This window comes from Molothrus aeneus, chromosome 13 (assembly GCF_037042795.1).
Source record: "Molothrus aeneus isolate 106 chromosome 13, BPBGC_Maene_1.0, whole genome shotgun sequence".
NCBI lineage: Eukaryota > Metazoa > Chordata > Aves > Passeriformes > Icteridae > Molothrus > Molothrus aeneus.
In genome coordinates this window covers 6,301,104-6,323,348 of record NC_089658.1, presented here as the reverse complement: position 1 = coordinate 6,323,348, position 22,245 = coordinate 6,301,104, and the positions used below count along the sequence as shown (strand labels likewise).

General features: G+C 40.5%; 1 protein-coding gene across 1 annotated transcript; it reads left to right on the top strand.

Moving 5' to 3' along the window:
• The first annotated feature begins 259 nt into the window (after positions 1 to 259).
• Positions 260 to 19,815, top strand: FAM81A (family with sequence similarity 81 member A). Its single transcript, XM_066558626.1, has 10 exons — positions 260 to 337; positions 2,277 to 2,645; positions 3,964 to 4,031; positions 5,391 to 5,664; positions 6,446 to 6,564; positions 11,588 to 11,717; positions 12,853 to 12,959; positions 14,050 to 14,185; positions 14,564 to 14,759; positions 15,442 to 19,815. The coding sequence occupies exons 3-10, from the start codon at positions 3,985 to 3,987 to the stop codon at positions 15,579 to 15,581; spliced, it is 1,149 nt and encodes a 382-aa protein (XP_066414723.1). The 5' UTR covers positions 260 to 337; positions 2,277 to 2,645; positions 3,964 to 3,984; the 3' UTR covers positions 15,582 to 19,815.
• Positions 19,816 to 22,245: the final 2,430 nt, after the last annotated feature.

Below are 22,245 nucleotides of genomic sequence, written 5' to 3'. Positions count from 1 at the left end.
TGCCGTGCAATCTCTGCGAGGAGGGGGCGATGCGAAGGGCTCCCCCCGCCAGGGCGGCAGCGTTCCCATGGTGACGGCGTCCTGGCAACCGCTCCCGCTCCCGCAGCCCGGCCTGCGGCGGCCGCCCCGCTCCCAGCCGCTCCCATCCCATCCCATCCGCTCCGCGCAGCCGGCCGGGAGGGCGGGCGGACGGAGCCCCGGCCGCGCACCGGCGGTCACGGCGCTCGGGAACGGCCGCTCCCGCGGCGGCAGCGCGCCCGGAGCGGAGCGGGGCTCGGCTGGCGGCGGGGATGCGCGGGAGCGGCGGGCAGCCCTGCCCTGCCCTGAGCCAGCACCGGTGAGTGAGCGCAGAGGCTGTCCCGGCTCTGTCCCCCCGTGTTGCATGGCCATAGAGTGCTGTCTGCCCCGCGGTGACCTGTCGGCTGTCGTACACCCGTGTCCCCGCAACCTTCGCTGCGCCCACCGGTGACCCCCGCACCGCGGGGCCTGGACCCCCGGCGGGCCGAACCGCGGGCAGGGCAGGGCAGGGCAGGGCAGGGCAGGGCAGATCGCTCCGCCGCGATTCCCCCGCTCACGGCGGCTCGGCAGGGGCCGGCACCGGGGCCGATCGCACCTATTTCTCCAGAGGGCCCCCGGCCCGGCTCGGAACCCCCCGGCCTGGCTCGGAGCCCCCCGGCCCGGCTCGGAGCCCCGGGCTCGATGCCCGCGCTGCCGGGGGAGCCCCTCCGGCTCCCGCCGCACACACAGCGCGTGTTCCCGAGTGCCACAGGCGCGCCCAGGGCTCGGCACGGGTCTGGCTCTTCCTGGCTCTGACCCATCCCTTTGCCGAGCTGCAGCACGGGGACTTTTCCGCTTACTCCGAAGCGTTGCCCCAACGCACTCGAGAGTAACACTGGGAAGCATCTGCCGGCTGCCGGGGTGGTGCCGTCACACGCTCCCTGTGCAGCAACCAAAGCGGTTTCTATTTTGAGAAGGAAAGAGTGATTAAAGTGTTTGCCGAGGCAGGTATTTCAGTCTACATTGATTCCCGTGTGACTTGTGGCAAGTCACATAGCCCGCCCCGTGCTTCGCTTCCCTACCAGCAACAGAAGGAAATTGTATTTTCAGGGATAATAATGCTTCCTACCTCACAGGCATAATGTGAGAATGAACGTGAAAAACACTTCGAGGTGCGCAGACATTACAGCATTAGTTGTAGATTATCATGGAAGATGGGAAACTGAACACTACAGGTATGATTATCCTTCAGAGTAGGAGAAATGGAGATCCCACAGAAAATAAACATGCGAGGCAGTCTGAGAAGTGGGGAAGGGATGCCACAGCACAAATAGCAAGGAGTGAACTGCACATTGCTAGAAGTATTTCTTCATCACATCCCATGGATGATTTTGTTTTCAAGCTTTTACATATCTTATGCCAGTGATTTAAAGAAACACTAAGGAAGCACTGCACATCTGTATGGAAAACCTGCCTTAAGTATCAAGTGAACTATTATTTTTGGTAATCAGGCATATAGTTTCCAAATAGGAAAAAACTTGTATCTTTTCCATGTCACAAGTATATTTGGAATATTCAGTAACTTAAATCAGTCAGCTAAAATTTACTGAGTTAATACATCATGACTTAAATTGCTTATAGCACTATCAAGCAGGAAACAACATTATTTAAAAAAGATAAATTAAGCACCTGTAACCAGTATTTCAAATGATATCTTACTTGACTCCAGTTTACTGCCATAGAAAGAGCCACATGAAATTATACTCCTCTTATAGAACATCTTATGGTTTCTATTTACTAGTGTAAGTTGGTATTACTCTCATAGAGAAGGAATTTGCCATTAGTTCTAACACCTATTTGTTAATTGCAAATATCTCCAAACTGCAGCAAAGTTTTGTACAACTGCCAATCAAAGTCTTAGACCCTTTCTGGCTGTTGGACCAGATCTGATATCTGATGATGAGATGCTTCACCATGTACTGAGCAAAGAGAAATGAATGAGAAGTTCATTTGTGTAACTTTTGTTTCATATCCACACTTACTCCAGATATTTGCATTTAGCTGCATTTCTTATGGTAGACTGGCAGAAAGAGTTAAGACTTCATGCCAACCTATGCTTAGCTAGCTGCAAACATTATTTTCTAATTGATAATAAATGGGTACTGAAGGCTGTGAGACTAAAGCCCCATTTGGCTGGTTTTTGTAAGGTGTATTTCACTAAATTTCATTAAGATGCTGCTAGATATATGGACTTTAATATTTGTTCTTTGTTTTTCTAGGTAGGACCCAGTGCTTTGCTGCTGCGGTGCACATAGTTCTTCCCAAATCAGTGGGATAATTCCTGTGTTTACAGCTAAATTATGCTTAAAAGCTTCAATGCATGAAGATGGTTAAGGTGTATTAAGGCCCAGAGGTCTCAGGCCCACTGAGAACTGGGTGCCTGGCGCTGTGACCACGAGGGACCCTCGCAGAGTGCTGGCACTTCTTAAAAATCCAACAAGTGGGAAATGACGAGTGTGAGGAGCAGACTGCAGAACTGGACATTCAGTGTCTGTGCAGGACTTTGAATGCAGAAGTCACCACAATGACCCCCAGCTCTTACACTGTGCTTTTTACTTATAGCCATGTAAGAACCTAAACAAGGAGAGGTAGGTATGGTTCTCTCTCTTACATATAGGGAAACTGAGTCATTACTCATGGAAATAACTTGTCCAGAGTCAACAAGATCAGAGATTGAGCAAGGAATTCAATTCAGACCTTCTGAATTCCTGTCTGGTGTCACTGCTGCTCAGCAACCCAGCTTCTCTTAAAACTGTTTTTTTTCTAATTTGTAGTTTCTGAAGCCGTGCTATAAATAGAACACACACACTGTGACAATGTTTGCTCTCTGCTTTCAGTCAGTGCTTTCATACATTTCTAAAGCACAAACATGCTTTGCATTTTGAGTTCTCAGAGGGTAGCCCTATTGCTCCTTCATTATCGATATTCAACTTTTGTATTTCCATAACCCCATCTTTCCCAGATGGCACAGGATTTCATCAGCAATTGTAAGCTTCTTTTCATACACCAGCCTTATTTTGCAGTGAGGATTTTAGGTTCCCAAGGAGATCAGGCTCAGGCCATACTACTTCTCTTTATATTTAAAAATGTTTTTTGTTTTATGGAGGGGAGATTAGTTGGATTTGATTGAGGCTAATATATTTTTAATTAATTTCTGTCAGTGGACAAAGTTGCTGAGTCAGGTACTGGTCTCACAGTAAGATGCTAAAATATCTTTCTGAAGCTATTTAATAGACCTAGTCTGCTGCAATGTCTGTCACAGTCTGTCTGGCTGTATCTAAAAATTAAAACCAAAATTTATATTCTTACTACAGAAGAATTTATTTACAACATAAAGCATGGTCATTTAGATTTGAAGACAAATTAATACAAGACTCAATTTTGATAAACTATGCTGATGTCACACATTTTATTTAGGTTTCTGATTGCCAATGCTTTTATGAGAAAAACATCTTATCCCTAATAATCTGCTGAATTGAAACACTTGTATTTGATTCTCCAGTCAATGTTTCCTTAAGTTTTATGATCATCCTATAGACCTTATTTTATTATTAATTGATTAATGATGTCAGAGACCAGTAGAAAATTGGGGACAAGACTTTGTTAACCTCAGTCCTGCCAAACCAGTTATGTGGGTCAACAGCAGATTTCAGTTTCAAGGCTGTCAACCTTGTCTTTTCAAGAGTATAATTTTCACAATAAAAAGGTTTTTAGCAGTTTTTAGTCTTCATTCTTTTGTATTAAGTTTTATTTGCATTTATTGCATTAGCAATAGTTGGATGCCAAGATCACCAGTGTCAGCATAATATTACACTTAGCTTAAAGGTGCACTGAAAGCAAAAGCTTTAAGTCATTTCAGTAGCAGATGTAAGCTATTCAATAATTCAATTTGTACTTTTTCAACAGACATAAATTATTGACCAGAGAATGGCCCACCGAAGCCCGATCTTCCCAACTCTTGCCCCTTCTGAAAGGTACAGTCTGGAATATAAAATCAAAAATCTTTATGATGCAAAGTATTATGTATCTCTTAATTGCCTGCATAGAGTAATGCTGTGACCTGGGACTTTGGCATTAGTGTGCAAAGTGAAATAACCATAGACATTCAAATCATAGCCCAAATCACAAGACCTTACTCAGTTTTTACTTAGCCATTTCCCAAAGAAATTCAATAGCTTACATCTCACTGACTAGAAATCCAAGAACACTTTAGCCATGTTCAAATAACATGGAATGAGTTGTGAAAACAGAGAGCCAAAGTGACCTTTGTATACATCTCTATCAATAAGTCCTCTCTTTCAGCCTAGGTGGGGAAAACTCTATGGTCTATTCATCCAGGGCAAGGCCCTGGGGATTTCCCTGAAGGGTTCAAAGGATTCCACAACCATGGTCAAACTGAACTGCTAATTTGGCTCATTAACAGGAAACAACATGAGAATACACAGTAAATAAGAGTTTCTAGAAAAAAATATCTCCTTTTCTGAAGTGGGGTTGAACTTGTATCCTCTACTTACGTTTCTGAAAATGTTGTTATTCTTTACAGAACATAGTGGCAGGAAAAGGTTGCATGCATTAGCAGGTTCATTTCATTACTTTCAGCACCCATTAGCTCCACTGCTTTCCATGGGAACTATGCAATGCAGAGCACTCTTCAAAAATTTAGATAATTATTCAAGATACCCGAATGTAAGCTATTTTGGGGGGAAATTTAACTTCTAAGACTATGAGAAGCTTGTCATAAATTTGGTCTCTCCTCAGTTTCTATGCCCACGTATGCTCCTGTCCAGTTTGCAGGGGAACAAGCTTCTGTATGGTATTACAGGCTAGCTATAGAGACAGAAAAGGGATTGACACAAGCTATTCCTTTTCAATTCTGATCTGGTTTAATTTCATTTACAATACCTACCTTCAACTGTTATAGTTTTGATTAAGCCTGAAAACTGTAAAGACAAATAACATTACTTTTGAAACTCAGTAGAAGGGTTTGAATTTGGATTCTTAATCAAATTATAGTTCTGATTTGTAACTACTTTTGAATATCAAATTATAGTTCTGGTTTGTAACTACTTTTATTATGCTAATGTCCTTTCCTTGAGATCCCATGCTTTTGTAAGCTTCCTTAAAGACCATGAAAAAAACCTGACCTGCCTTTGTACAAGACACACAGTAGCCAACACAGCACCCACTTATTTGTAGCAGTGGGCACTCTGGGTGTATTTTGGGGCTTCTCCCCAGCACTGCCAGCACTCAGACAGTGTCACAGTGTCTCCAGTGCAAAGGCATTGCAGAGTTTTGTGTGAGAACTTAACGAGATGTGGATATTGTTCCCCCAGACGGGTCCGGAACATCCCGCTGCACAGCCAGGCGCTGACAGCGGTGCCGCTGGCATCCGCCAGCCTGGTGGATCAGCTGGAGGACAGAATCCTGAGCCATGAGAAAACAACAGCAGCTCTTGTGGAACACGCTTTTCGCATTAAGGAGGACATTGTTTCCACGCTGCACAGAATGCAGAACAAAGGGGGGGGTGACCGGTTGGCAAGGCAACTCCTCGAAGAGCACATCCGAAACATTACTGCGATAGTGAGGCAGCTCAACCGGGACATCGAGGTATGGCAAGAATGTTGCACAGCACTAATGCCATCTCAGCTACTTACGGCTTCTCATTTCCTAACCACGTTTACCACGGGATAAGTAAAGGTCAGACAAGGTCTGAAGATCCTGTAAGCTTATAAATTGTTTTTACAACTTGAAAAAGTGTTTGCAAATTACATAATTCTTTCGGTGGCTATGAAAATAGCACAGGATATTAGCATATAAACACAGGAGCCTTTGTGGTTCTAATAAGCTTGCTTTCAAAAGCTGCACTGGAAAATCTTGAAAAAATGAATTAATGTGACACTAATACCCAGCTCAACTTCAGTCCAAAGGCTGTGCTGTATAAACAGTAGGAAATGCCTTCGCTCTATAATAAACTTTCTTTCCCTTCCGACTCACTGACGACACGAAGTAACCAAACCCAAGTGCTCATTTTTATGACCTAATCGTAGGCAGACACATGACTTCATGTCTGACCTCTGCTGCAGTGAACAACAGGGGTGTGGTGGGGAAAATGAAAGGAGAAAAAAATAATTTAAGTCTCCATTTCACTGTCAAGTTATACTTTATATATATTGTGGTAGCTGTGCGCAGATTGGACACTAATAACAAGAAATAATAGAATAACTAAAAGTGTCTGGTTTAGTACATTTAGTACAAGACAAAGGTTTGAATAAAGTAATAATAAAATGGCATCTGAGGATACTGAATTACTGAAAAATAATGAGTGACATTTAAAGTGTACATTAAATGTGCCATACTGAGTTTTTATTTGCATATGAATGTTCTGTAGATGCTGCAGGAACAGATACGAGTCAGAGACAATCTCAGCTATGGAACAAATTCTACCCTTAAGAGTCTTGAAATGCGGCAGCTTTCTGGCCTAGGAGATCTTCGGGGAAGAGTTGCAAGGTAAAAGTCCCCATGGAACTGTGTTTTGGGGGCTAGCTAATCTTATTTTAATCCTGAAGTATTAATGATAATGGATTGAATTCAACTTTGGCAAAATTCCAAGGACAATTTTGCTCTGTATTTTCAAGAAAATGAATAATAATACTTTGCATTCCAGTATTACATATTAAATTTGACAATATCACCCTTAATTCCTAAAATTCCTGAAATTAGTTCTAAATAAATTATTTCAAATTCCCTGGGAAATTGGATTTGGTTCAGCTTTTAAAAAGTACTGTGGTTAGACTCGTGTCTTTGAAACACGTTAATTAGCACAATTATAAAGGCAGCACGGAACAATCTGCACTTGTGAAGAACAAAACAGTTGCACATTTTTGCATATATTTTAGAAGTAGAAATCTGCACATTCAGTTAGTGGTTAGCCATATTAAATCCCACATGGGCTACATGCCACATAAGGAACAGAAAACTGTACAGTAACAGAGGTTTTCAGGCTGCCTGAAGCTCCTGGTTACAATTCTGTGGCTGCATAGGCTTCAGTTGTGCCATCAATGACAAATTCACAAACCTCAGCACAACAACATTTGCTTAAGTGCCTGTAAAGTTGAACACGAAAGACAGAGGATGTGTACAGCTCCAGGAAAAGGACATAACCTGGCCTACAGCTGCTTGGGGAATAACTTTGGTGGAGTTATATTTGTCCTGAATTTCACCTGTTGTCTATATTGTGCAGATAATTTTGCTTCCTTTTCTGCATGTCACCTGGTTTAGTGATAACCTTCAACAGCATATAGAAATAATCAGAGAGGGATTTTCATTGAACTAAGGTTTTCTCATAAATTACTCAATTGTCTGAAGCTTCCACTGTAACTTTCATAGCCCATTTTGTAGAAAATACTTTAGAGGTTTCAAAAAGAATTAAACAGTTAGTAAGTTATGCACTATCCTTTAGCAAACACAAATGAACTAGTTTTTTTTTCAAATTAGAAAATTGATGGAAAAACCTATAGAGAGATACACATTCACATATCTGTCCTGCTGAGAAGGCCCCCCAAAATGTATATGTTTAGATCTTCCTGCTTCTTTCTATAAAAATACTTTGAGATGATACTACATCCTGAGAGGGGCTGTGTGTGGAGCAGCACTGTTACTGACACCTTGGGGGACAAAATGCCTTTGCCCTTAGTCAGGGAACTCAAGCGAAGAAACTCGTGCTGGCATGGGTGTCACTGCAGGGCCAGGACACTGACCTCAGTGTGGGAGGGTGGGGATGGGCCAGCCTGTGCCAGGGCTTCTTCCTTTATTTCCTTAGGGCACCACCCTTGTGCTGTGCCCAGGTTGCAGTTTATCTGCAAATGGAATGAGATTATACCCATGTGCCTTATGTCAGACTGTGTGACGAATGCAGGTTATTTGTATTCATTCCCATAAGAGAATCAGTTTATTGCCCTTTAACTGGTACTTTCCATACTGCATTCTATGCTTCTATTCAGCATGTTCTCTTAAAAAAAAAAATTCCTGAATGAAGGAAAAAATCTTCCCTTTATGAGAAAGCAATTTAAAGCAGTGGTCCATGAGAAAAAGCCATTTGCCTTTATTTGCAGACATATTCTACTTTGAAATTAGTGTTCCAGTGAATGATGATTATAGCACTAGCTGGAGATTATGCCAAGACAGTGGTTTGTTGTGCCTTTGGCACAACACAGACACTTTCCCTGAGATAAACACCTTCTGATTACTTTAGCCAATGTTCCTTATATGAAATACATTTTACTCTAGTGCTGCTAGTTTCCAGACGAGTTCAGAGCGAAACATTAGAAACTCGATCAAGTTACTGTGGGTTACCAACTTCCTGTGCATCAACTTTCAGCCACAGCAAAGGTCCATTGAGAGGCTCAGGCTGCAGTAGCTCTGAGAGCTGTGTTTGCTCCAGGCTGGCAGCATGCAGAAGGACAGTGGGAATCAGTTTAGACAGTAAATCCCAAAGCATGAGCCCCTTGTCATGTAATAACTTTAGTGTCCATCTAAGGATTCTGGCCAAATTTCAGTTCCAGTAATTTCATGCATACTAAACATCCTATTCAAGTTCCATATTGGAGAGAGGGGTGTTTATTTCCTAACACCAACTGTTCTGTAACATGTCAATATATCATCAAACAGCTGTCTCATTATTTCTTGAGGGCTAGTGCTGTTAATGATGGGAACAAGGGATCCCTACATGCACTTCTGGAGCACAGCCCCAGACCACACTCCCCCCTGCTCTGCAGGAGTGAGATTCCAGCATACCTCTCTCACATCACAGAATCAACTAATACTGCTATCAGAAGGTGACAGACTACACATTACAGCTCATGTCTCTGGATCTTTTCTCAATAAGCACAGTTTACTGATGAATCTGTAAAGTGTTATTATCACAGCCCTGAATTATTGCTAAAAATCAACATTATCATTAACTTTAAGAAAAAATATTACCTCTATAAAATTCAGCAATGCATTAGCAGGAAATTGGATCTATGCCAGTAGATCATATTCTCCAGCCTCCTGTCTCTTATGTTGTCAATTTTATATTACAGAGATTTACCAATTCTTTTTCTAGTGATAGCAGATCGTAAAATTCATTAGTGCCTTATCATTTATTTAGAGAATTACTTGTGGATAATGAGCATTTGTCTGGAAAGTTTAAATCCAGCAGCCTGGTTGGCACGATAGCAGTAGGTCTTCATAAAAGCTTTCTGAGAGCTGAAACATCCAGAGAAATGGCAATTGTGTATTCAGATTGGACCTACTTTGCATATATAGATGACTTTATCTACATTATAGAACTGATTCATTTCAGACAACCTGGGCTCATTACACGTAGGCAGATTTTCCTGCTGGACAGAATGAGCCTGATGCATCTGGGCTGCCCCACACTGACAATCTCTCCAGGAGCAGTAAATGTGCTGCTCTCTGGCCCTTGCTGAGTGGGAGGTGGCATCATGAGGGCAGCTCTGGGCTCCCTGCCCCAGGCCAGCACAATCCACCAGCTCTGCTGCTCTTGCCCAGTTGCCCCACTGAGCATTTCAACTTGCTTTTCACTCCCTGTTCTCCATCTACTTGTTTTTCACTGAAACATTGGCATTTTAATTGAAACATCTACTGTTATAATAGACCAGGAACATTAAAGCTCTCTCCATACCATGACAGCATATGCATATAGCAGCAGCTGCAGAGTACTGGCACAGTTCTCACTTTCTCTATGCCCCAGTGATACTGAATGGAGCAACTGCTTGTCTTTTGATTTCTTTGATGCTGAACAGTAATATTTTCTTCCAGGCCAAAACCAATCGTGTTTGTGAGTGTGTACAACAGATATAGAAGATAAACCAAAATAATCTGATCTGTGCATACCAGGCAGACGTTAAATTCATCTTGTCAGAATATTAATGTTTCAGTTACCATGGAACTACATGAACCCTTTGACCGCATAACTGAATTCCATGAAGAAGAGAGATGCTGGGTGATTAAACCCAAACCACTAATTTACTTTAAAAACATTCACAGGTGCTTGCTGATTAAATTTGCTTCAGTAGGTTCAAGGCTGTTGCCACTTTCTGCCATGCCTCAGAGAAACAAAACTAACCATTTTTTAGAGCCTATGACCTTTTGGTGACTTGATGCAAGACGATTCCATTTCTCTAATTCTCTCTGATTGTAACAACATGGAGAGATTTGGCTTCTTTTGTCTTTCTTTAGAAACTGCCTGATTGTGAGCCCTGCAAGCTTTTCACTGCTATGTAAACCCTAGCCAGGCTTCCTGCAGATATTACTAACAGGTCTCACAATGCTGAACTGCTACACTAGAAATTAATTTCCTCAAGTTTTATAATGCCTATGTGCTATTTTACATTACTGATTATTTTCATATTGAAACCATACCATAATAATAAGCAGATGCTCCTTTTGTCATTTTAGGTGTGACTTTCCCTTCATGTTTAATGATCATGGCAATTCCTGTAACTGAGGTGATGAAAATGCATGTTGAAATGAAAGCTTTCAAACTGAAATGTGACTAAAAAGATGACAAAGTATGTCATTGGTTTAGATAATGACTTAACATGTCTCAGCTTGTTCTATTTTACTGCCTTTTTCTCCCTCAGATTGTAACTGCTGTCTGTTCCTCATCAGTTTCCTATATCAAATTTGGTAACACTGATGATTACATATTTCTCTTAGCAAAAAAAAAATATATATGAGTCATATTTCACAAAGGTCTTACTCCTGAAATCACAGTAGTCATATTTTTACACCTCAGTTAATGCCCTCACTGCATTACTGTAGATGAAATCCACCTGATCAAAATATTTTTAAAATCCGGTAGAAAGCACACATGTTCTATAGCATAATTATCCTGAAAATGCTACAGCATCAAGAAGTGTTCCAATGTGACAAAAGGAAACAATAATTATTATGTTCCAGGACTTAATTTTACAGCCTTTTCTGAGACAAAATTGCCATTGCTTTCAATGACAATTTATTTATTCACCTAAATAAAGACTAAGAACCATAAAATTTGCCCCACATTGTTAACTACACATATTAGCTGTGTACTACTAGTTCACAAATAAAAATGCAAAGCTACAATAATGAAAAAATGGTCCTCAGTTATTTAGGCTACTAATCATGTAGGGGAACACACACACACCTTATCAGATATCTTCTAGAGCATTACAAAAACACATGGAAATGAAATTCTGCATCTTTGCATTTCTGAGGTGATTTCCCTGACTGATAACACAGCCTACCCATATCATGTCAGTGCCAAGAACAATGGAATTTGTTTATCAGACTGTTTGAGCTTCAGACCTATTTGGGAGCACTTTTCTGGACACTATGAGATGTATTACCCTTTTACAGTCCCAAATTGCTTCCCTAGCCAGCCAGGAATCCCACAGAAATGGCCAGTATGAAATGGGTTATTTTAAAAGCCTGGACCTTATATTCTATTTGGCTGGTCTTTTGTTTTTTTAATCTATTCAAACAGGTGTGATGCTGGGTTAGCCAGGCTGTCTGCAGAGCATAAAATTACATATGAAAGACTTCAGAGTCTAAGTAAAGACCAACACACCTCCAAGCTGATCTTAGAATCTAAAATCAAAGAGGCAGAAATACAGGTATGGTATTTAGACCAAGGCAATCCCTGTACAGGTAAGAGTTCTAGTCTAATTCACACAGACTCCATTACTGTTAATTATTATCCTGGGAGGTCACAGATTTCCAAATGGAGAGGTGTATCAGCTCACAATCCTTATTACATTGAACATTGTATCTAGGTGCATTCCTATACTGCTCTAGCTGGAAAAGCTCCTTCATTTCTTCCTGCAGCATCTGTGTAGAAGGGATTAGTATGTAAAGGCACATGCTCAACAAAACTACAACAAAAAAAAATGCAAGTCTCTGTGGCTTTCATTGTATGTTTTGGCCTTCCCAGGATGATCCTATATGTATTTGAACACAAGTTTTGAAGGTCTGCAAAAGACAACTAGCTTTGGGTTCTGTGAATTCATTAATCTGTCTCTCAGGTTTCTCTTCCATTGGGTTTGAGAATGGAAGTGAGCACTAGATACAAGCAGAGACTTGGAGATATGAAGAATCCTTTTCCTTAATGTCACATCTCAAGGTCTTCCCATTTTCTTGGTCAAAAAAAGTATTTTACATCTTCCTTTTGTGGTGGGTAAAAAAAAGGCTAAAATGTACTTTGCCTTTCTGAGAAGCCTCAGTGCAGTATATTAGCATGCCAGGAGCATGTTGTCCTGCATCTTGTAGAGAAGCAGAGCAGTATGCTTTTAGAAAGTGGGATGGTTGTTTTGGAGCAAATATTCTCTTGTAGTTATGACTTCTCCCCAGTTAAACCCAGCATTTCTATCACTGCAGGGGCCCTTACACACAAAGTGATGGAGCACATCCCTCAGTATTGGTGGAGTGCTTGGGCACTTGTTTATTCTGATTATGTGGCAATTTGGAGATGTATGGATCATGCAAATTCAGCTGTCTAAAGGGGGAGGGGCAGGCAGGGATTTTCAAGACGAAATTATTCACATTATTTACAGCAAAAATTTACAGTTTTCAAAATGCTGATACTTTCATATTGAGAGATAGTATATTTTCATGATAAAGTAAACTATACAAATTTAATAATTTTTTGAAATGCTAGCAAAAGTGAGCTCTCTATTAGACCTCTACTGTTATGAAAATGTCCCAAATGGAACTGTGATGAAATGCTGTTGAAAATTCTGAATTTTGTTTCAGATTTCTCATCTGCTGAGCAGAGTAGAGCAATCAATAATGCAACAAGAAGCAAAGCTGAAGATTGCCTACAAAGAGAGCAACCAACAGCTCCAAGCTCTGGACACAAAGTGAGTGCCTGGGAAGCCTTGCTGCTGCCATGCACCTTGGGAGTAGGGCCTCCATTTTCCCAGTCTGGCCTCAGTTTTCCCAGTCTGACTGGTATAATCTTCAGACCTACAAAAGCAGGAACCTCTATGAACATGTGTGTTTGCTCCACAGATATTACAAAAGCTGACTGTCAAGAGGTCAAGAGGGACTTGCTTTCACCAAGAATTCTGCCCCTAATATGGTTAGGCAATTCTGAAAAGTTGATTAAGTTCCTTATCAGGCAGAACTTATATCAAAGTACACAACTAAGGGTTTTTGTCAGAGTGGCCTGGTGCCTTTCTGTAAGAGCTGTCTGAAGCAATGAATGCTGGAGGTGACTGTCCAGAGCAGGGCAAAAAGTTCAACTGAAGCAAGCAGGAAGCAAGTTACAGCACTCACAGAGTGCCATTGCTTTAAACTGGCTTCAAGCATGAATATAACTGAAATACCTAAATTATTAGTGATTAAATACTCTGTACTACCAGACATTACATGGGGTGATTATATTCAATTCAGATGTTAACTCCTCTCCAGGCATTTCATTCAGTAGCAGTCCTGGTATAAACCATCGCCATCCTCATTTCTTACTGCTCATCACCATCCTCATGCAATGCAGGTTTCACATATTCACTGGAAAAAAGAAGCAGTTTCACTGGCACAGTTGGTTGGAGTAAAGTTGAGGTGGGTATAGGCAATGTAAGTGGAGCTACAGGAACCAGCACTGTCACCAGAATAAGTGGCTACCAAAACTTTGCTCAGGTTTGATACATATGGACATAAAGTTTATAATCTGAATGGATAACCAGATTCTGTTTTCAATGTCACAAAGAATTTTCATCTACTATGATTCAAATTTTGTAATGTGTTTCATATAAATTTGCTGTGAACTTTTACCTTTATTTTCTAAACCAATGTTACCATATCCCATTTAATAGCCACAAAATTCAAAGGCTCACTTTAATCTGGTGTGAAGAATGTATTAAATTGTGGTTTTATGAACACGTTCAGAAAAAAGTCTCTGTTCAATGACCAGTTCTCCTTTGTATCTGCTAATTCCTGTTGTGCTCCTAGATTGAAAGATGCTGTTGAGGAACTCAGCAATCAGATTTTGTCTGCAAGGAGCTGGTTGGAACAGGAACATGGAAAGACTGAAAAAGAGCTTGTGCAAAAAATCGACCAACTCTCACTGACTTTTAAGGAAAGCACTGTAAGTTTCACTCAAATGTCCTGTAATACTTCTCAGGAAGCATTCAAAAGCATTATTAAGAACTAAGATGATATAATTGAGATATTATTTGAGTGAGAGTTTCAGATAGCCTCAGAATATGCTAAAGTCTCTACATCAATATCAAGTCTAATATGTACAACTTGAGAATCTTTAAATGAATCTGATCACTGCTAAATAGATCAGTATTTTACCCTACACTAATCAAGTAATTTGAAATGATTTTATGAAAAATTTTAATTCCCTAAATTTTGAATTCCAGATAAAAGATGATAAATCAGTATCTATTTCATATTTTAAAAAGGCAACATTTATTCCACATGCACAGTTAATAATTAAAATTCTGTTTCCTGGCTCTAGGAAATGAGTGAGAGAGGTATTGAGATGAAATTCAACCAAATGGCAGAGAAAATTGAGAGAATAGAAGAAATGCAGAAGATAACCATGGAGGCACATGAAGCAAAACAGACTGAAGAAAAGATAAATATTCGCATTGTCAAACTTCAAAATGAGATAAACGAAGATATAAAAGAAATGAAAGCTGAAGTCAATGCTGGTAGGACCATAGTTATCCAGTTCTTTATTCTGAATTGTGGTGACAGTGATCCACTCATAATAATATGCAAAATGTCTTTGCTTGTATCAAAGTAGCTTAAATACTTTTGGGGCAGATGTAATGGCTCCACCTGTGGCATTAAGAGGGATTTCACTAAGTGTGAAAAGCAGAGCAATAAGGGGTGACACCAGCTTAGAAATGCTCTCCCTAGAGCAGGCACAGCCATAGCTGGGCTGCCATCAGGGCATTTCTGCCTTCAGCACACAGTTACACCCCATTTCCTTCAGAACTTTTGCTGAGTTCCTAGTGCAAAGCAGAGCATTATGGAAGTGCATTCTGCTAGCAGTGATGTGATACCTTCTCCTCATGATGAACTAATGCCATTCTCACCTGCAACAGGGTTTGCAGCAGAGCATTATGGAAGTGCATTCTGCTAGCAGTGATGTAATACTCTGCTCCTCATGAGAACTAATGCCATTCTCACCTGCAACAGGGTTTGCAGCAGAGCATTAAGGAAGTGCATTCTGCTAGCAGTGATGTGACACCTTCTCCTCATGATGAACTAATGTCATTCTCACCTGCAACAGGGTTTGCAGCAGAGCATTATGGAAGTGCATTCTGCTAGCAGTGATGTGATACTCTGCTCCTCATGATGAACTAATGCCATTCTCACCTGCAACAGGGTTTGCAGCTATCTACGAGAGCATCGGGTCTCTACGGCAAGTTCTAGAAGCAAAAATGAAGCTGGACAGAGATGAACTCCAGAAGCAGATCCACCAAATGAAGCAGGAGGTTCCAAGATGGGGAGAAGCTGGACCATGACTGCAAGGTTTTGTCTGAGAGATGAGTGTTTACCTGGCTAACTAGGCAGACTCTAGTGTTGTTCCAGTCTGTAATGCCAATTACCTGCATGTACCAAATGACATGCTGCTGCTGCTGCTGCTGCTGCTGCTACTGCACAGGTGCTTGCTCACAGCAGTAAATACAAGCTGTTCTTGGATATCTGGCAATAAGCCTGTGGAGCTGAGGTGCTGCTTTGCCACTGCACTACTCCAGTTGCTGTCAGGAAATTTAGCACTGTGTAAAACTGGAGTAATACACTGGTGAAGCTGGCACCTAGTTTGCTAAAGGCATTCCAGTTTTGCAGGCTTGATCAGGCAGCTATATGCTTTTATATGCACCTGTACCCCTCCACCTTAAACAAAAAAAAGGCAAGTTGCTATCATTTGCTTCATATGAATTTGGCAAGGCTCTCCACCTTGATACAAATTAGTTAGTTGAAATCAATGGACATATTGACTTTCTCTACTATTGACTTCCTGGGAAGACAGAATTGGCACTAAACAGACCAATCTTCAAAATCAAGACAACATCAGAAAATCTTTGTTTAGGTTTGCAAATATTCTGTGTGTGAAAACTAGGTAGTGTTATATAATGTAGTTGTAGACTTAGATGATTCATAAACAACATAAGAAACAACTTACATGGTCTTAAGTATTGTAACCTTTTAAAATTAATAACCAAGGGGAGTTGACACAAGAGAAAAGATGTATATAGGGTATTTTTTACTAGGCATGTGTTCCTATGACTTGCTTCAATATATTCACAAAAACGTAGAATTGTTTGAAAACTAAAGAGAAGGTGATAATCTAACCTAGTCTGGAGACTCTAATGTAAAATAAAATGCAGTTTATGATCTCCTTAGAAATTTTCATTGAAGTAAAAAAATTGATTCATCATATTTAAGTAGACTTTAATAATTTAGCAGACTCAAATTGCTAATTGCATTCACATTATTTCCAGATAATAATTTCCATTCCCAGAAGAGATTACATATGAAAATCAGCACCCATGTGGCATATTATCTAGACAAGAAAAAAAATATATGTTGTTTTTACTTCTTCATTCATGGCATGATATATTGCTCCTCATGTTTGTAAGCCATGCAGGATTAAACCCTCATGAAAAAATAAAATACTTCATCCAGCATCCTATTAATTTATACTATTAACAGTAATTAATACACAAAAATAATATTAATTGACAGACTTTATAGTATTGTTAATCTAAATAAATTAATAGGATGTCTCTACACTGCCCTTAATCACTGTCTTTACACTGACCTTTCATTCAGCTAGTATTGGAAAAATATATTTTTAGCTGGAAAATCAGTGGCAAATATCACTTCCATAAAAGATATTTTAGTCCACAGAGTCACCATATATAAAACAAAGAATTTAAAAAACTGCTTCAAGAACTTACAGTCATTAACTTCAGTAAGTCAGTGTAGAGTGTAAAAATCATGTGTATGCATACATGTTTACAGGATTAACATCTAAGTTTATATTCACTTCCTCTATAGCTGAAAGTCATTGAAGTCTCAAAGACACGTGAAGCTTTTCCATCTCTGGCTCCCAATGCTACTCTGATACAAACCAGGAATACCAGAGGCAGTTTTGTTATCATCCACGCCCTGTGAAATATATTTACAATGGCAGCTAAGGGGAAAGCCCAGTTCCCTAAAGAGAGACAATTAAATGCTTGTAGATATTTCTCAGGAATTGTCTTTAAAATTCAATCTTACTTGCTGTATGTATTCCTATATATTCTTAAATATTTAACCATGTGCAGTAGAAAAGCTATCACTGGTGTTCTATTTAAAAAAAGAAAAAAAAAGAAAAAAAAGAAAATAACAAAGAAAGAAACAAAAAGACACAGACCAAAACCAGAATAATTTTTCACTTCTGTAATTGGAAGTCTGTATCCAAGAAAATCTGATATGATATGAAGAGCATACAAGGAATCAGAAACATTTAAATAGGCATTAATTAAATTGTTTCTCTTGCAAAAATTTTGTGTGATTGATCCAGATATAAAACAACAAAGGAAACCCTATCCAACTTTACTTTTTTCTGCCTTAAAAATGTTTTTTTTCCCAAATCTCAGCTAAAGCAAATAAGTAAAAGCCCAAATAAAATAATACTCAACCTACTGCCAAGCAGTGTCTTCAAAGTCTGAAGTGCCAAGTGGAGGGAGGCCCAGGTCAACCTTGTCTCGTTGGCATTGTCTGCCAGGGAGTGCTCCCATGTGATAAGCCAGTCCTTCAGGGGAGAATTCAGAGTGCTTCTGAGACTGGAGTGTTCTCTGATCATCTGAACGTGTCAGAGCAAACTCCTCTCCAGACACAGCTCTGCAGCCACGGGGCAGTGCTGCACACACTGAGCTGTGGCAGCCTGGTTTTGCCAAATGGAAACTGATTCTGAAAACTGATCCCCAGGGATCTTGGAAAGCCAAACAGAAGGAAAGAGCAGTGCTTGGAAGCACAGCTGTCTCTTTTTTTTCCTCCCATGGTGATGTCCAATGGGATTCCTGTGTTCCAGTCCTTCAGGGACACCAAGGTCCACTTGTGATGGTGGAAATCATGTCCTTTCTTTGTTCAGCACAAGAGCTCATGCTGTGAGTCTGGGTTTGTGCACCAAGTGCAAGCCTGCCAAGCCCACAAAAGGAACAAGGTAGTGAGGTAGTGTTTGTGTGGATGGCACTTGAGCAACAGAACGAGACATAGGAAAGTATAATAGATGTACACAAAATACTATTTAAATCACAAAGTTCACTGACACAACCATAAAGTCACTGAAAGAAGGACTGGGAGGAGCCTTAGGAAGTCAGCTGCTCCACCTCTCCACTTTGAAATAGATCCCACTCTACCTAAAATATTTGCCATAGACACTTCTGTAGCTTGCTTATTAGAGTCTTTTAAGAATAAGACATTGATTAGTGCAGTCTATTCCACTGCTTAAAGAAGATTACCTTGCCATCCAAACACCTAAACTTGGACAAGACATAATAGCCTTAAATTTCAACACAGAGGACACAAAACGTAATTTATTACATTCTTTTCTGCATGTTCGTTAGTTTTTAAAGGTAATCTGTCTATAAGAGTTTATTCAAATGAAGCTTCACAGAGATATTTGCCCAATATTTCTTTTTTTCTCCTTCCTACATCTATATAAAACCCACCAAACCAGCAACACCCAACCCAAAGAAACCACCACCACAAAACCACCAAAACAGCCAAAAGCAGACCATTGCTCTCATGAAGTTTTAAATCTCTTTTGTCAGCTATTTCACGTGCATGAGGCTTAAACCACTTGCAGTGTGCAGCCCATACTATTCAGTCAGCCATGTAGCACTTACTGAGTGTCATAAGTTCAACTCTTTGGAAAATGTTTAACTGAGGTACATGGCTTTTACATTAGCATGTGATAGCAGAGTAGAACCATGGTACTGTGCAGTGAGGCCTTGGCTGGAATCAGAATGATGTCAGTAATTACAGAGCAATTGTGCTGTTTATACTCATTAAAAAACCAAAGGAATGGTGCAAGTAAGAAGTTCAAAGGATGACCCTAACTTCCACCTGCAGTTGTTTATGTAGTAAGTTTTGTGTTGTGGATACCTTTATATTGTGGATATCTTTGTCATTGCAATCTGATGTGGTTCAATAGACTGTTGCCATGTTAGAGAAAAGCAGTATGAATGATGATGAAGAACAGTATATTCCTGTAACATCAATTTAAACTGAAATGCAACATTTTCTTTTCTCAATTTCTGTTTTGTGTTCCACCTCCACGAGCATCTGGCCATCTGGGGCAGAGTGTTCTCTGTATCTAAGAATTAAAGTGCTCATTAGACATGTCTTCCAGTATTGGAAACGTCTAATAAGAGACAGATGACAATCTGATGCAGCCCTCCTATGTGTAGGGGAGGAATTCCTCCTGTCACACTCCCTGCCGTGTAAGAAATTCGGAGGCAAATTTGAAAGAAGCCAAGGAAATTGAGCATACGGCCTCTACTCAATTTGCCACAGGGTGTCACTGTTACTCTTGGCAAGGGAAGGACGGGGCTCAATGAACCAATGCGATCCATAGATGCTGCAATCCCACTGGCACGGGCTGCAAGTATTACCGTGTACTTTGACAAAAGGAAAAAAAATGAATATTCTAAAGACGTCACTCTGTAAAATCACAATAAAGGCAGATGATAATTAAGCAAAATATTCTGAGAGTGATTGTGATGCTCCTTTAGACACGAATGCTGAGTGGGGACCAAATCTCTCTGCTGCCTGTTCTGTCAGCAGAACTCTGGTCAACACAAACCATTAAAAAACCCCAAACAAACTCCCAAACCCAGAAAAAAAATCGGGGGACAGTTCTAAAGTACTAGATCTTAAATCATGTACAGCTCAAAGAGCAACATGCCTTTCACACTGCTGCAGGAGTGCAGAAGAGGCTCCTCCAGCACTGCCTCCTGCTCTGACACTGCCTTGGGCAGAAAGAGCACAGGACAACCTCAACACTTACTACCAGGTGTAGCTCTGGGCCCAAAGAGCTGCTCTCAGTCCATGCAAGGATTATCTCAACAAATAATACAGTGGAATAGCCTCAAACATCACAAAATATATGAGAGAGCCATGACTTTTTTGGCACAGAGCAGTGAAAAAATGCTTTGAGCTCAGTGATGTAGAGAGAACCAGGATCAAGTTTAAGAAGAAAACTGAGTAGAAATTGTCATAATACAAAAAAACTAAACTGTATGAGAGGGTGAGTAGGAATTGCTGATGAGAGAGGAGAAAGGAGATTTGCTTCTAGTAGGAAATAATTACAATAAAACACATAATGCACTGCTGCACATACTCTGAAGAGTTACTCTCATTAAACCTGACCTCAGCTTCTGCTAAGGTTCATGTTCTAACACCAGTGCAGTAAATAAGCTTCCATTCCAGGTGAGTGAAGTTGAAGCAGACTGTCAATGAAGACATATTTCAGTGCCTGTGCTGTCTCATTGTTGTGCTGCCACTTCCTGGTGGTATCAGGACAGCAAGGCAGGCACCCATCCTGCCAGGAGCCTTTGTGATCTTGCCATCTCTGCTAAGAATAACTCAGAGGTTCAATAATTGCATATTAGATTATATATACAGCTGCATAAATAACACTGAATCTCCATGTTGTCCATGCTCTTTCATTCCTCACTAGCCTTGAGAATTGTAATTTCAATACATTCCAAGTATCTTGTCTTATATAAATCATTCAATTCAAGAAAGGTATAATGATTCACAGCAGAGCTTTAAAATGCAAATAACTGGAAACAACAAAAGTTAAAACATACTTTATGCCACTGCCATGCTTTGAAAAGATAAATGCCAGCCTGCTCACTACTATAAATAATAAACCTTGTTCACTTTACAAAGATCTTACGGGGATTGATCACTTACACAAGCTTGAATATGTGAAGTGCTGTGACCCAATTCCACATATGCTTTCCTTTCTGAGATTAATCTTCCTAAAATGAATGTGGCAGCTCCCAATGTAAACTGCTTGCTTACCATGTTGCATGTATAATGTCTTATGTTTCAAAACAAAAGGGACTGCTGGTCTCTAGTATGGTCTCCTGGTATCTTAGAATCATAGAATCATTTAGTTTGGAAAAGATCTTTCATTGATAGCAAAATCTTAACATTTTGGGTTTCTAGTTATTGTGGACTAACAAGACAAAAAATGAACAGTATGATATTATCAGTGTTTGTTTTAGTAATATATCTCCATTTTCCAGAGGGAGGGGAGGATAAGGAAAATCCAATGCTGATATCATGAGACAGAGTACAGTGGTGGGATACTGAATCTCCTGATAAATTTTGGGCTAGTTTGGGCCCATTATCTATAGCTCTGTGCCCTTTATTTCAGTAAACTACCTAGTGGTAAATTAATTATTTACATTTATCAGGCTGCCCAGACTGCAATAACTTCCACACTGTGTTAAATTAACAAAAAAAAGAGTAAAAAGCAACAAAGGAATTGAGTATTATTCTGACCCTGAGGCCCCACTGCCACCTGATGTCACTATTCTTGTCAGGCAAAGGCAGGCAAGCTGCATGGCTGCAAGAACTGACAGCTCTGGGAAGGATTTCAGCAGGTAGGAAGCCCCAGGGAAAGTCATACAAATTATTTCACTAAGTCAAAAGAGTATGCCTTATGGACAGCACTTGCTAAGACAAATCCATTAACCAGGGCAAACACAGAGATTCAGTTAAGGGTGAGTCTCCTTGAGGTCCTCTGGGGATTGGCTGGCACTGCCTGACACAAGTGGGCAGGAACTCCACATGGCAAACACCACAGCAGGGCAAAAAGCCCTCCTGCCCTTGCATTACCGCAGCTTGGTTCCCAGTAAAGCACACTAAAGTAGGAGAAACTCCACAAATAAGACATCTGTCTGATACACAAGAGCAATGCCCAGGCAGAGACCTGAAAACCTCATACATTTAATGTTGGCTGTGAGGCTCCTTCTGCCTATCACAGGCTCCAGAGAGTCTTCACCGAGCTACAGGGGAACAACTGAGCATTTGTGGCAAGACTTGAGGGACAGGGACAGGAATGGAGTCACCTGCACACTGAGATAATGGTCTGTGTTTGCATCTGGAAAGCTCAAGGGA

Coding starts and splice junctions, on each gene's coding strand:
- FAM81A (XM_066558626.1), top strand. CDS start 3,985: ATGGCCCACCGAAGCCCGATCTTCCCAACTCTTGCCCCTTCTGAAAG. Junction 4,032..5,390: donor ACTCTTGCCCCTTCTGAAAG/GTACAGTCTGGA, acceptor TTGTTCCCCCAG/ACGGGTCCGGAACATCCCGC. Junction 12,960..14,049: donor CTCCAAGCTCTGGACACAAA/GTGAGTGCCTGG, acceptor TTGTGCTCCTAG/ATTGAAAGATGCTGTTGAGG.